Source organism: Staurois parvus, unplaced genomic scaffold (genome assembly GCF_062004578.1).
Source record: "Staurois parvus isolate SC_StPar_1 unplaced genomic scaffold, SC_StPar_1.0 ptg000147l, whole genome shotgun sequence".
Taxonomy (NCBI): Eukaryota; Metazoa; Chordata; class Amphibia; order Anura; family Ranidae; genus Staurois; species Staurois parvus.
This window is the reverse complement of record NW_028317943.1, coordinates 6,971,840-6,986,730: the sequence shown is the minus strand read 5'-3', so window position 1 is coordinate 6,986,730 and position 14,891 is coordinate 6,971,840. Positions and strand designations below refer to the sequence as shown.

Sequence of the window (14,891 nt, the reverse complement as noted above, 5' to 3'; positions counted from 1 at the left end):
CTCTGCCCAGGTCAGAATGTAGTTCACCTCGGATGTCCAATACCTCAGAGCCAGCCTCAATGCTCTAAGTTCCTGGACATTGATGGGAAGAACCTTTTCCCATGGAAGCCATGTTCCCTGAACTGTGGCCTCCTCCAGAACGGCCCCCCAACCTGAAATGCTGGCTTCGGTGGTTACCAACTTCCACACCACTGGCCGAAAGGATTTTCCCTTCTCCAAATTGTGAGTTAACCACCAATTCAGGCTCTGCTGCACCTCTGGAGACAGAGATATGCAGTAATTGAGGGCTGGAATCTTTTTGTTCCAGACAGAATGTACCTTTGCAGCGGTCTGAAGTGGAACAGAGCATAAGGAATAGCCTCGAACGAGGACACCATTTTTCCCAGCAACCTCATACAGAGGCAAATTGAAGGATACCTCTTGGCCTTCAAACTGCAAACCTCGTTCCTCAGGGCACAACATTTCCCTGGAGGCAGAAATACCTTTGCCTGAACAGTGTCTAGGACCATCCCCAAATATTCTAGGCTCTGCACTTCCAGGGCCGACTTCTTGAGGTTGGGCACCCAGCTTAGCTGTTCCAGGATCTGCATCGCAATCTTTGATGAGGAATGAATATCGGTACATGTAGGTATGCGTCCTTGAGATCTATGGACGCCAAAAAAAATATCCTTCCTATAGGGAGACCGCTACTGACCAAATCGATTCCATATGAAAGGATCGGACATTTTGAAACTGATCTAGCCCCTTGAGAGGTGGACCTTGGATCTGTCTTAGACGACTTTTGCACCAAAGGCCTCCTTGGGTTTTGATTCTGAGATCAACCTCTGGAGGCTGGGACCTGCGTGTGGTGAAATGACTGGCTGGTAGATGAGGGCCCAGCAACCGAAGTCCCTGACACCTTAAAAGAAGGGCATTTGGATTTCCTCTTAGGAGGATAGTAGAGGACTCTTACCCCCTGACATTATTTTTTTCAGCCATTCCCCATGAAAGGGAAAACCTGCAAACTATTTGCATGGCAGTTCTGCCGACCAACTCTTCAGCCACAAAACCCTGCGCATATGCACTGATAAGAGGGCAAGCGAGAAATTTGCTGAATTGAATCCTTAAGAGCATCAACCACAAAACACACGAATCCTCCAAATCCTCAGCCAAGCATTCCCCCTGCACTGATGGTCTTCCAATCCGCTGCTTGACATGGTCAAAAAGACTCTGGCAAATGCCAGCTGGCTGTGCGGCAGAACCTGCCAGGAAGGAGGAAGCCTTAAGGAGAGACTCCAACTTCTTATCTGCTAGGTCCTTGAAAACCTGTACATTATCCACAGGCCATGTTAAAGATTTATTCAGGGATGAAACAGCTGCATCCACTACAGGCAACCCCCATTTCTTAAACTTTTGTTTCATGGGGTACAAGAAAGAAAAACTCTTTGGTGGAACAAAAACCCTGTCTGGGTGGTCCCAGTCAACATACATAATTTGCTCCAGAACAGGATGCACTGGAAAAGCCTGAGTACTCTGTGAAGGCTTCAAAGAGCCCAGGAAAGAATAAGTAACCTGAGGTTTCTATTGGAGATAGCCTGAATCCAGAACTTACCATGTCAGTGAGGCTCCTAACTGACTGGTCCATGCTTCCCCTTCAGGGAAGTACACAAGTGCCCCTACAGAATAGCTCGCTCTGTGTCCGGCCACAGGAGATTCCCCAGCAGCAGCAGCCCACGTGTCTTGGCCTCCAAATAAACAAATATGGCTGACTTCTGTTTCCAGCCGGTACTGCGCCTGCTCGCATGCTGGCTGTGCTCCCTCTAGTGGCCAAAAACAAAAGAGCACCCCCTCCCCCTCCCGGATGGAAAGTCACAACACCTTTCCTTTTCCCTCCAATTTAGAGCTTTGTTCGTTTCTCTTTACTGGAGAGAAAAAAAAAAAGGAGATATCTTACTAGTCCCGCTACAGGCTTCTCTCAGGTACCAACCTTCACCCACTACGGTGGGCATTGTCATACGAACCTTCAAGGACTCACTCTCCATGCTGAGGGGCCATTGCCTTGGACCCATATAGCACCTCACTGGAAGCACCTTGGTCAGATTTAAAATTGCACAGGGTTCCATCTGTGTGGGGTCCAGCATCATAAGGCTGTATCACAGGCAAAACCTCGAGGATACTTCTCCTTATCCAGCGAGGCTTGGGTACCATCCATCTTGGCTCACAGCTTTCCAAAATGGATCCGATTAAAGTCTCTGATTCTCTACTGAAATCGTTCTGAACTCTCAGGTATGCTCCAAGAGCACAGCAACACTTCCAGTAACCATCCATCTTACAGACACTGGAAAAAAAACTGAAGTACTTCCTGTATAGGCAGCAAGGACTTACTGTACATGGTCTCAGCATCACTTTGTTCTTGTGAAGCAGAAGAGAAGGCTATCTACAGGATAAAGATGCAAATTCAAATACTCTCCTAATCGAGGTGATAGTCACAAGAAAGGCAACCTTGAGTGATAGGAGAGGGAGAGAAATATCCCAAATGGGTTCAAATGGTGGTGTCTGAATGACCAACAAGAATAGACTAAGGTCATACAGGGTTAGCGGGTAGCTTACTGGTGGAACAATTTGAGCCACCCCTTGCACAAAGGCTCTGACCAAGGTGTGAAAAGCCAGCAGTCTATGAAAGAGTGCTGTCAAGGAAGAAACCTTACCTTTATAGTCCTCAGGACTAAGTACTTATCCAGTCCAAAGTGAAGGAAAGAGAACACCCATGCCACACAGAATTTGGTGGGATGAACCTTAATCTTTTGCATCAAGCAAAGTATGCTTTCCATGTGCAGTAGTAAACCCTTTCAGTCTTCAGCAAAGAGAAAATCATGCCATCGGCAAGACCCTTGTCCTTTAGCAGGAACAAAGCCAGCAATCGTGAAGCAGGATGTAACATAGGACCTTAAGAGATAAGGTTCAGTAGGGCCCATGGAGGGTCTGCTAAAAGTCTGACTATGTTCAAGAACCCAGCCTTCAAATCAATGCAGTGAGAATCACTGGTATGCCTATCCTCTTTGGGGGGGAATTGATGTATAAATCATGTTGAAATAATTCCACCTTTGCACAGACATGTTCAGTTTGTGGTTGCATCTCAATACCATTAGATCTATTTCTGACATCTCCTACCAAAGACAAAGTTGGTGAAAAACCTCCAGGTGGAGGGACCACTTAGGGTCAAAATAATCTCCACTTCCCGAAGAGTACCCTGACTTCTCATACCACTCTGATGGTCTATGTACACTACTGCCATGGAGTTCTCAGACCCTGACTGGCAGTCCCCAGAGCAAATGGATCCAATGCTGAGGGGCAAGCTGAATCACGCTGAGTTCCAGGACATTTATCAGCATCCTAGCTATCTTTCATGACCATGTTCACTTAACTGACAGAGAATCCAGAACTCTTCCTCAGCCTGACAGGCTGGCATCCATCATCAGGACTTTCCACATCACAGAGAGAAAGGACTCCTCAAACTCTGAGCTGGACAGCCACCATTTTGAGGATGACTTGTCTGTGGTGATAGGAGACATAGGGTCATCCAAGGACAGAGTCCTTTTGTCCCAAATTGTCAATTGAACTACAACAGTCTTGACTGAAACCAAGTTTTCAGGACTGCTTTAAAAGATGCTGCCTTCAACCCCAGTACCTTCATGAAGTAGCAAATGTTCTAGGGAGCTCAAATCCCACACTGTGTTCCGAAGCTTTTTCTGGGGAATGAAGATCCATTCCAGGGCTGTGACCAAGATGAGGCCCAGATACTCCAGTCAGTGCGATGGCTCCAGGGTCAACTTCTTTTAGTTGAGTACCCAGATGAAGTCCTGAAGGACTTGCACCGTTTGCTGCACTTTGATTGCCCCTATCCCCCTGGCTTGCAGAAGAGCCAAAATCAGGGAAAGCACCTTTGTGAACACTCATGGTGCTGTGGCTACCCACCTACCTAAGGGAGCAACTGGTTTGAAGCAGCAAACAGGGCTGAAAAGGACTTGGTTGGTGGTATGGGCACTCTCCAAGGCCCCAACCCTGAAACCTTAGACCCCAAATGTTGTATTAGCAACAGCTTTACGTTCTTACAAACCTCTTTGAGAAACCTCACTGTGGACCATTGAGATGGAGATACACTAGAGTTCTGGCATTCTCTTCAGAGGATCCGTCTGCCTCAGAGGCGTCCTCTGTCACAGAACCTCCCCCTCTCTTCCATTTTGAGAAAAGGTGGTAGAAGGAAATCACAATGTAGCTCCAGTGGCGATGGAGACCTAGACTTCCTCCAATCATCTCTCCACAGTGCCTTACAAATATTTGCTGGCTGTTCCAACTCATTGAAAAATGCAGCTAAGGATTCCTCTTTGGGCATGAAGGTCCCTGAGGATTGAGCCCCTGAAGAAGTTTGTGTAAAAATAGATGTTGCCTGAGAGCCAGAGCCTAGTTGCTGCCCTATAAGAGAAACAATAGAAGGAAGTCTGTCTACTTAAACAAGGGAGTGTGGTGGCCCTGATCCCCCTGGTGGCAAATTCAAGTTGCCTGCCAAGCCTACAAGAGGGCCCAATATTCACAATATTGAGAAAGAGCACCAATATGGGGGGAGGGGAGCCTTTAGAGCTCTGCAATAAATGTCCTGCTCAGCTGTTGCCCACAGTAATAAAGGGGTAATTGCAAGATGTGCAAACGCTTGCCCACTGTGGTGTCTAGGCTGCCTTTGCAAAGATGCACTGGTGGGCTGGGAAATAGCTGCACACCATCGCTGCCGGGTTATGCTGAAGCACTGCTAAGTCTATGCAGTGGCGCGCAGCAGGAATCAGCCCCTTCAATGCATGCCCATATCCCCTTCTGGTGGTGCTGCACAAGCTCTGACGCAGTTCCTCCAGGTAGAGGTAGCGAACTGCCTGTGCCACGAGTCCCATGAATTGCCAAATGCAAAGAGAAAGCACATGGTACAAAAAGGGGCATGCCCATCTTCACCTTCTTCATGATACGCATACTCCTCAGGTTCATCAGGCCCTGGACCTATAGAGCAACCCAACTGCTAGCTTACGAATGTAACTGCCTACCAAAGTAAGCACCACACATGGGTGCCAGTGCCAATGCAGCTTACAGGTTGTCCCAATTATTCCACCAGGGACCAGGTACAGGCATCATCCTTCTGTGATATAAAATTTCATATAGCCAATCCACAAAACTGCCATTGCTATCAAGCACTGAGGCTCAGCAGAGAAAGTCAATTCAAACTGAAAAGTAGAAATGTAAATGCGGTAAAGCGGAAATGGCTCTCTCAGCTGAGAGAGACAGCTCCACCACTGACAGACACTAGCAAAAAACAATTCTGGGAGTGGAAGTGGTTATGCAGGGCAGTGTCAAGGTTTGCTATTTGCCAGTGTCCGATCACCTGGATGTGGAATATAAACCAGTAGCCTAAGAATTAACTATCCTGTGACCTGTGATGTATGGTCAAGAACATGAACGTTTAACTGTTACATTTTCTAATCAGCCCTATAGTGTACAGACCAAATTTCAGAAACACTTTACTTCTCATACTTGAAGCTAACTGCTTCTACTGAGGATACTTTAACTGTAAAACAGTAATAAAAACATAATATAATACCTTATATGGAACTGTGAGTATCGGGGTTCACCTGAAGCTTTTTTTATATCCATTGCTATAGTTTTCCATCCATCTTGCGGATCAAGAAAATCAGCCAGCTGTCTATATAATCCAGGACTCAGTTTGCGGACAAAAGTGGATGGTGTTACGGTGTTACTCATTTTCAAATTCTGTATTAAAAATAGACATTTTTAATTCAGAGTAATGAGCTAAAATAGGAACAGAACAAACATGCAAATACAAAACCCCGCCCTCAGCTAATTACTGAACTCCTCCACTCTTCCTACCACTCCATCCCCCACAGCTATTTCCTCTTGTACCACTATCCCCTCTCTCCTAGATTGTAAGCTCCAAGGAGCAGGGCCCTCGAACCCCTCGTGTATTGAATTGTATTGTTACTGTACTGTTTCATGTTCTATCTCCAATTATTATGTACAGCGCTGAGCAAACTGTTGGCGCTATATAAATCCTGTATAATAATATAATAATAGCTACAATTGATTACCAATCTCGTGGCATGGTAGGACATACCTACTTAACATGCTGCCTCCACTTCTAATAAAGCTAGACCTGGGTTATTTATCAATGGACCCCATGCTGATAACACTAGTTTCTCTAAGGCACCTTGCACATGGGTGTAAAAACTGACGGATAAGAAACAGGCGGCAATTCATTCTATGTATATACCGATGTAAACAGATGACCTGTCTGTTCAGTTCTGTTTTTTTTAAGCAGAACAGCCAATGTCCAGATCCGTTGAAATGGAACAGATGTAGAGTATTGCAGGATGTTTAACTGCTTCCCATCTGGCCTATAGCAAAATGACAGCTGAGTTGGAGCTTTCCCATCCTGGGTGGATGTCATATGATGTCCTCCCTGTTGCACACTGCGTACTCTACTGGTCATGTTCTAGTACTCCATCGGAGAGAGCAGTTGACAGACCATTGCACCAGTTATATTCAATGAATGGTTTCATTCATTGAGTACTACTGTGATAATCTCTGTGACTGGTCACAGTGATCACATGGTAAAGACAGGGCCAATCACAGCTTATCTGTACCATGTGATAGCTGTGGCCAATCACAGCTATCCCAATACTACACATTGGCAATGAATGGATTCCATTCATAAAAATGATTGCTTATAACCGTTATCACTGTTCTAAGTAATTATAGTGTAAAAATAAAATCCTGATCACCTCCCCAGAGTAGTAGATTGTCACTATGGTAACACAGTACTGCTCTGGTGACAGGATGTAAAAAAAAAAAAAAACTAAGAAAAAAAAATTGGGGGATTTCTTCCACTTTCAGTGAAACAGGACAGAGAGGGTGAATCTCCCTAACAGGGGCACAGACAGGAATAAAACCAGAAAAGTGGTCTAATCCGTTCTATTAAAAAAAAAAGTTGTGCCTTTAGTTACACTTTGATGATTGCTTATAACCGTTATCACAGCTGTAAGCAATCATAGTGTAAAAATAAAATCCTGATCACCTCCCCAGAGTAGTACATTGTCACTATAGTAACACAGTACTGCTCTGGTGACAAGATGTAAAAGAAAATTGGGGGATTTCTTCCACTTTCAGTGAAACAGGACAAACAGAGAGGGTGAATCTCCCTAACAGGGGTGCAGACAGCAAGAACACTGGACAAGTGGTCTAATCCATTCTACTTAAAAAAAAAGTTGTGCCTTTAGTTCCACTTTATGAAGAAGTGTGTCAGCAGCCCCTTCTATTAGAGAAGTGAGGCATTAGTCCCATACAAGCCAAGCTGTCCATACCTAACACTAATGGGTAGCCCCTCCACAGAAGTATGGCACTTCCAGACCGGGAACATAGACTACCCTGGAAGTACCAACTAGACAGCCTATTTAGGGGGGACAGGGAACACTTCACTCACCAGTCCGGAGCCCTCAGGTCACATACTAGTCCTCTCCACAGACACATTTCCGCCTCCGCCTCTCCCTGCTTTCACCACACTGGAAACTCCAAGCAGTCCGTACACCCCGTCCGCCTGCACCCTTTGTGTGCCGCCTCACTTCCCATTCAACTAAGAGAAACTCCGTTCACGTTCAATATGTTCCTTTAAGAGGGCGTGTCTGGCTGCAGGTTGTGGCGCTGGCGATTGGTTGGTGTGGAAAGAGCGGGGCGTGGTCTATATTCAGGAAGTAGGTGATGCTCAGAGGATCCGTACAGTGAGGTTAGCCATGTGGATGGGGTGTAAGGTGTATGGAGGGGGGTAATGGCAGTACGCAGAGTTGTGCTCAGAGCTGCTTTATATGTGCAGCAATATACCTCTGAGGTTGGCACAAGCCATGGGCACAGAGCTGGCAGCTGGCCCTAAGCAGAAGTTGGGAGAGGGGGGTATTGTGATTTCTAATAGGTGGCCATGCTGTCACGTGGGGTAAGCAGGGTATTAGACTGCATTCACACTTGTGTGCAAAAATCATACGTTTTTGCACCCTGCACACAGGACTGCCCATGGGTGACCCTGTACGTGGCCAAGCAGTCCATTCCTAACACCTTTTTTATGTGCGTTTAATGCACTTTTTTTTGCGTGAAAACCACCCATGTTTGGTGTGCCGTTAGCAATGAATGGTAATGCAAGTGCAATGTACTTTATTTGCACGTTTTGTAAATGTGCATGAAATTGTGCGATTCTACATACATGTACGAAAAATGAAGTGTGAAAGGCTAAGTTCACCTTTAGCCCTGGTTCACACTGAGGCGGTGCGGGATTTGCAGCATTTTCAGTGCGAATACTGCACCGTATCATATTCGCACTCTGTTCATGCGAACCGCTGCGGTTGTGTATGTTAACAACACCCGAAAGCGGTCTGCAAAACAGTGCCATGTACAGAATCGGATCACATGGGTGTGAATACTTATGTGATCTGATTCTAGTGTGGACCCAAAAAAGGGTCCCGCACGTTTTTGGTGCAGGTGTGATTACAGCCATACAAAATGTATAGCTCCGATCGCGCCGCACACAAATCGCATGTGATTTGCACAGCAATGCGGTGCGGTTCCTGTGCGAATCACATGCAATATACCGCATATATGTGAACCCACGCTTATAAAAAAAAATGCAGATTTTTGCAGAAAAAAAATGTGCATTTATTATTTTTTCACAGCAGCCTGGAGAGCATTACACCCGCAATCAGTGGATGGCAGGTGCAAAGTCAGGCTCCTGCAGACTCATCCTATAACTCTGTGTCCATGAATGGACTACGAGTGCACTGAGCAGTGCGCCTGCAGTCCATTGAGTGCCGCTTCACATTGCACATCGCATGTGATTCGCACAGGAATCGCACCGCATTCCTTTGTAAATCACATGCAATTTCTGTGCAGTGCAATTTGAGCCATATATTTTGTATGGCTCAAATTGCACCACATTTGCGGAGGACCCTATTTCTGTCTGCACAAGAATCAGATCACATGGATGTGAACCGGCACTGAAACTAAAGACTTGTAGTTTATTCATTCACAGATTACTGAATGAATGATGTGGCTGATGGTTGCAGTCATGTCAATTTTAAATGCAGCAGTGAAAGAGAGGGAAGGGGGGACTAAAGCCTCGTACACACGATGACAATATTGGACAAATGATTGGGGTTTTTTTTGCATGCTAGTTTCGTATCAAAAATAAATAGGTTAATAAAGTTACATAAATTCTGATAAAACAATACAACTTGTCGCAATGATGTAATGGATTGTTTCATTTCTGAGCATGCGCGGTGTTGGGCACTCAATTTTTTTTTATGGATGAATAATTCATTGATTAACCCCTTGGCGCCGGCGCCTCCCAGCCCTTTAAGGGTTTCAGAAGTCGGGAGGTGGGGCGGGATTTAGGGTCATGTGACATGCCGTCTTGATGGTCACATGATCGGGAAAGGTCCCGATCGAAAGAGGAGATCGGCACCTTTCCGTGAGTACTGGACGTGTGCTGGGAGCGCGCAGGCCACATGCTCTCAGCACATATGTTTTTCTTAATTGGATGCAAATGTGCGGTCGCTCGGCGTCAAGGCCCAGATGCCGGGAGGCCGCACATTTGCATGCGGCCGGCGCCAAGAGGTTAAACAAAAATTGTTCATTCTGTTATGAGAAAAAATGTCATGTTTGTCCCTTCAGATATTTTCATAGGAAAAGTGATTGGCTCTGGAAAGCTGTATAGTCATGATGTGATGGATGACCGCTCAAAAAACATTTTTTTTCATCCGATTTTCCTATCATGTGTACTAGGCTTAAAGGGGAGAGGGGGATCTGCTTGAACATGTTACACCCTAAATACAGATGTAACATGTTCAAAGGGTCAACCTATCCTTGACCCTAGGTTTCAGTGCATTTTCCAGTATGCAGTAACAGACTACAGTCCATTTAACATGGTTTCCTATGGATCTAGTTTACATCTGTGCCTTTTGAGACGGTGCTTTTTTGGAAAGGGTCATTGCCTTTTTTTTCCCACAGCAGATTGCGTTTAATAGACTTCAGTGGACCCGCACCAAAAACGCAAGTGTTGCATTTTTTATGCATTTTGTATTTATTTTGTTGGCTAATAGGAAAGTATGACCATTCTGTTCATGTAGTGCGACTTCGATTCAACTTTACACCCTGGCACTCAAGTAGCATCACAGTAGTGCAAGAACCTTTATGTGTCCAAAGTGTCATGTTCGGGTTCTAAGGTCTAGGGTTAGGGTTAAGGACTAGGGTTAGGGCAAAATTTAAGTCAAGGGTTAGGGTTAAATGTTAAGGGCTGTCCTTAACCCTAACATTTAACCCTAGCCCTTAACCATAACCCTAACATGGTAGGGTGTGGGTCTTCAGTCCTACCTGGAAGTCTAGGAAGAGGATGTATGGGTAGAGCCTGCCACACAGCACTCGTTGGTCAGGTTCAGCTGATCATGAGGAGTGGGCTCTACCAGGCTTTTTGGCTAGGTGGACCTGAGTATGCCTTGCCACCATTAGGGAGGCAGGGGTCAAAAGACGCATCCTAGTGCATTTTTGTGGTTGTGAGTTTTCACATGTACTTTTTTGGTTACTATCATGTTATACATGCATTGTTTGTGTGTTTTGTCATTTAATAATTTTGTTCCTTCCTCACCCTGTAGCTAGGGTTTGTTCTATGTAGTTAGTCCCTTCCTTCTTCATGCTTAGTCTCCATTTTTGTTCTCCACATGTACTGTGTCCAGCTGGGGCTATAGACACACCATGATTTTTTGCTCAATCTGATGTTCATCTGTATGATCTTCACAAGTTTTGGAGTAAAAACGTTCTACGATCTACTGGATGTCATTTGGATTGGGTCACTGTCTGCTAATCTTACTGAGGTTGTGAGTAAGACATCTCATACACTGGGCTAGTTAGAGATTCCACTTGCAGTGTGCAGTGCTTACAGTGAATATAAAAAGTCTACACACCCCTGTTAAAATGTCAGGTGCCTGTGATGTAAAAAAATGAGACAAAGATAACTAATTTCAGAACTTTTTCCACCTTTAATGTGATCTATAAACCGTACACCTCAATTGAAAAACAAACAAATCTTTTTTTTTTTTTTTTGGGGGGGGGGGGGGGGGAGTAAACATAAAAAACTAAAATAAAGTGGTTGCTTAAGTGTGCCCACCCTCTTATAACTGGGGATGTAGCTGTGTTCAGAGTTAAGCAATCACATTCAAAATCATGTTAAATAGGAGTCAGTACACACCTGTCATCATTTAAAGTGCCCCTGATTAACCCCAAATAAAGTTCAGCTGTTCTAGTAGGTCTTTCCTGACATTTTCTTAGTCACATCCTACAGCAAAAGCCATGGTCCGCAGAAAGCTTTCAAAGCATCAGAGGGATCTCATTGTAAAAAGGTATCTGTCAGGAGAAGGGTACAAAAGAATTTCCAAGACATTAGATATACCATGGAACACAGTGAAGACAGTCATCATCAAGTGGATAAAATATGGCGCAACAGTGACATTACCAAGAACAGGACGTCCTTCTAAAATTGATGAAAAGAATGACGAGAAGAAAACTGGTCTGGGAGGCCTACAGCAACATTAAAGGAGCTTCTGGAATATCTGGCAAGTACTGGCTGTGTGGTACATGAGACAACAATCTCCCATATTCTTCATATGTCTAGGCTATGGGGTAGAGTGGGAAGACGGAAGCCTTTTCTTATGAAGAAAAACATCCAAGCCCAGCTAAATTTTGCAAAAACACATCTGAAGTCTCCCCAAATCATGTTGGAAAATGTGTTATGGTCTGATGAAACCAAGGTTGAACTTTTTGGCCATAATTCCAAAAGCTATGTTTGACGCAAAAAAACACTGCACATCACCAAAAGAACACCATACCCACAGTGAAGCTTGGTGTTGGCAGCATCATCATGCCTTGATGCTTTGGGGCTGTTTTTCTTCAGCTGGAACTGGGGCCTTAGTCAAGATAAAGGGAATTATGAACAGTTCCATATTCCAGTCAGTATTGGCACAAAACCTTCAGGCTTCTGCTAGAAAGCTGAACAAGAAGAGGAACTTCATCTTTCAGCATGACAACGACCCAAAGCATGCATCCAAATCAACAAAGGAATGGCTTCACTAGAAGAATATAGTTTTGCAATGGCCCAGCCAGAGCCCAGACCTGAATCTGATCAAAAATCTGTGGGGTGATCTGAAGAGGGCTGTGCACAGGAGATGCCCTCGCAATCTGACAGATTTGGAGTGTTTTTGCAAGGAAGAGTGGGCAAATGTTGCCAAGTCAAGATGTTCCATGCTGATAGACTCATACCCAAAAAGACTGAGTGCTGGAATAAAATCAAAAGGTGCTTCAACAAAGTATTAGTTTACAGGTGTGCACACTTATGCAACCATATTATTTTAGTTTTTTATTTTTACTTCCCTTCACCTAAAATTTCAATTTGTTGTTTAACTGAGTTAAGGTGGAAAAAGTTCTGAAATGATTTATCTTTGTCTAATTTGTTTACATCACAGAAACCTGACATTTTAACAGGGGTATGTAGACTGTTTATATCCACAGTAGATTGGAGAGGCAGAACAGTCCCCTATGGTGTTTTGTTTTTGCACACTGCACCACAGGCTTGGGAAAAAAAGACAGTTGCCAACATCTTCCCCCTAGCCTCTTCTTGGTGCAGATCTCTGACAATCCTGATTGGCCAGTGCAGAATTACGTCACTCCTACACATGCATGGGATTCATTCATCCTAGTGCACTGGCAGTTCCGCTTTAAGTAAAAAGAAAAGATCTTGCCTTTAACAGACAGTTACATTTTTACACTTTCTTTTTACAAATTAACAGTGCAAGTTAGGCTGGCCATTATATATTGGATGCCTCCATTCACCTTGTCACTTCATACTGCGCACATAGCTGACTTTCCCACTGAGCCTATTGTATTCTATCAGCCAGCTACAGTCAGATGCAGCCTTTGTTCAGCCAACAATTCTCCACCCAGCTCCCTCAGTTTTTCAATAAAAGTTTGTTGGGTGTATTGCCTTGCACTGTACTGTCCTGAAAAAGTCTGTATACATAGTATTAGGTTTCCTTCACATGGAAGAACATTGACCGTGGCAAGAATCAGCGGATTCTTGCAGCTGGGCAAATCAGTGATTGGGACTGATCCGTTCACTCCTATACAAAGCAATGACCCTTGTCTCTAGCTGCAGGTAACCGCTGGATAATTATATAGAGTACATGCAGAGATCATTGGACAGCTGTGTCTCCTGTCAGCCTGTCATTGCTTTGCAAAGGCTGAATGGCCATAGCTTTCCGCAACCACTTGTCAGCTCAGCTGCAGCAATACGCTTTCTCTTGATGCTGTCCATGCCTTTCCAATGAAGGATTCCAATGGTTATATACATTGTTCACACAAATATAGCAAATAATCTTCTTTTTCTTTTTTAGATTATGCATCTGCAAAATGGAAGACACATTTCCAGATACATGGCTTGATTCTCTTTGTTATGTTAGTGATCATGTTGGTTTTTATGGAACTATCAAACATTCTCCAGCTGACTTTGTTGTCACAGAGATTGATGTCACTGGTCATCTGGTTACAGAGGATCACATTAAAGAACCTGAACTCAAACTGAGAGATAATAATAATGAACCTGAGTTTAAAAAACAGAAAGCTGACCTAAGAGACGTTGAAGGTAACACAGTACAGGCTGGATGTCAAGGTGATAACATAGATGATGTTGCTGAGACCCTCAGTCCATTGGATTGTGAGACAGGCTTATACAAGGTACTTAACCTTTTGTTGAGTATAGATGTACAAAAAGCTTTAAACAACTTTGCCAACTCAGTAAAATCTGCTTTTGAATCCCAAGTTGAAAGATGTGAGTCTGATGAACTTTCTTTGGGCCTCTTTTCCAGTAAAGATGACAGAGCCATTATTCACAGTGCTGTTCGGCAGACGTTCCCATTCCTGGTAACGTTCACCAAAAACACAGAGCTCCTAGTTAAACCAAGCCTGGATTACCAAGAACTTTCTCAACTTACATCTGAAGAGGAAGCGGACAAATTCTTTACATTTTTAGATGCAAAAGTCAAAAACTCTACATTTACGTTTCAACCAGATGTGAGTAAAGAACACAGGACATCTGTACATCATTTCATCAGCAGGAAATTTGGGAAGTTAGTAGAAACCAAGTCGTTTTCAGAGAAAGACAATGATGGAGTGCAAAGTGTCTTCATAACTGTGAGGTTCAGAGAGAAAAAGAGCTCCTCCAGGAAGAGGTCGTGCACAGATGAACACTCTGAAATATTTACAGGTAGGAATTAATCTGTTCCTGTCACTTCACACAGGAAATTTTGATAGCTGAATGCAATTACAGAATATGTCTGTCATTCTGCACGTGTTGTCCATAAATGGATGTACTTTATGAGGAAGTCCCAAAAATGATCAAACGCACCTCTGATGTCCAGTCCAGCCAGTATTTTGACTGTGAATTTAAAACTGTCACTACATATGTGGATGTTCTTTCAAAGTACCCCCAGATATTGACCCTGCAGTGTGTGTATGATGGTGGAAGGACCAGTACATTGTGAGCATATTTGTGGTCAGGGACTGGTGTGAGTCAGTTTTCTCTTTAAAGCACCTTGGAATATGCTTTTGACATAACTGAATAATATATGTACAGTATATGTACGTATGAAAAGAAGAAGAATCTCGCAGCGGAGCTTCACTCTCACTACCTGAAACTAAATTCTCTCTAATATTTCCTCTTGTGTGAGAATAAACATGCTTACTAGTCCATGGAGTCATGTTGTCCACTTTCCAGC

At 44.1% G+C, this 14,891-nt stretch overlaps 2 protein-coding genes across 3 annotated transcripts in view; one reads left to right on the top strand and one right to left on the bottom strand.

Moving 5' to 3' along the window:
• The window catches only part of IRAK4 (interleukin 1 receptor associated kinase 4), a 44,183-nt gene extending 36,537 nt beyond the window's left edge, over nucleotides 1-7,646 (bottom strand). The window contains exons 1-2 of the mRNA XM_089674005.1: nucleotides 7,514-7,646; nucleotides 5,618-5,787 (exon numbers count right to left, since the gene is read on the bottom strand). Of these exons, the coding sequence (XP_089530131.1) occupies nucleotides 5,618-5,778 (161 nt within the window). The 5' untranslated portion in view covers nucleotides 5,779-5,787; nucleotides 7,514-7,646. The remainder of the gene's footprint in view (nucleotides 1-5,617; nucleotides 5,788-7,513) is intronic.
• Nucleotides 7,647-7,773: 127 nt separating this feature from the next.
• Nucleotides 7,774-14,891, top strand: part of PUS7L (pseudouridine synthase 7 like) — a 36,164-nt gene continuing 29,046 nt past the window's right edge. Inside the window, exons 1-2 of one of the 2 annotated variants that reach the window (XM_089674003.1) lie at nucleotides 7,774-7,813; nucleotides 13,512-14,380. In XM_089674003.1, coding sequence (XP_089530129.1) covers nucleotides 13,528-14,380 — 853 coding nt within the window. In that variant the 5' untranslated portion in view covers nucleotides 7,774-7,813; nucleotides 13,512-13,527. Of the gene's footprint in view, nucleotides 7,814-13,511; nucleotides 14,381-14,891 lie in introns of those variants that run through there. The other variant, XM_089674004.1, reaches the window with a different exon arrangement.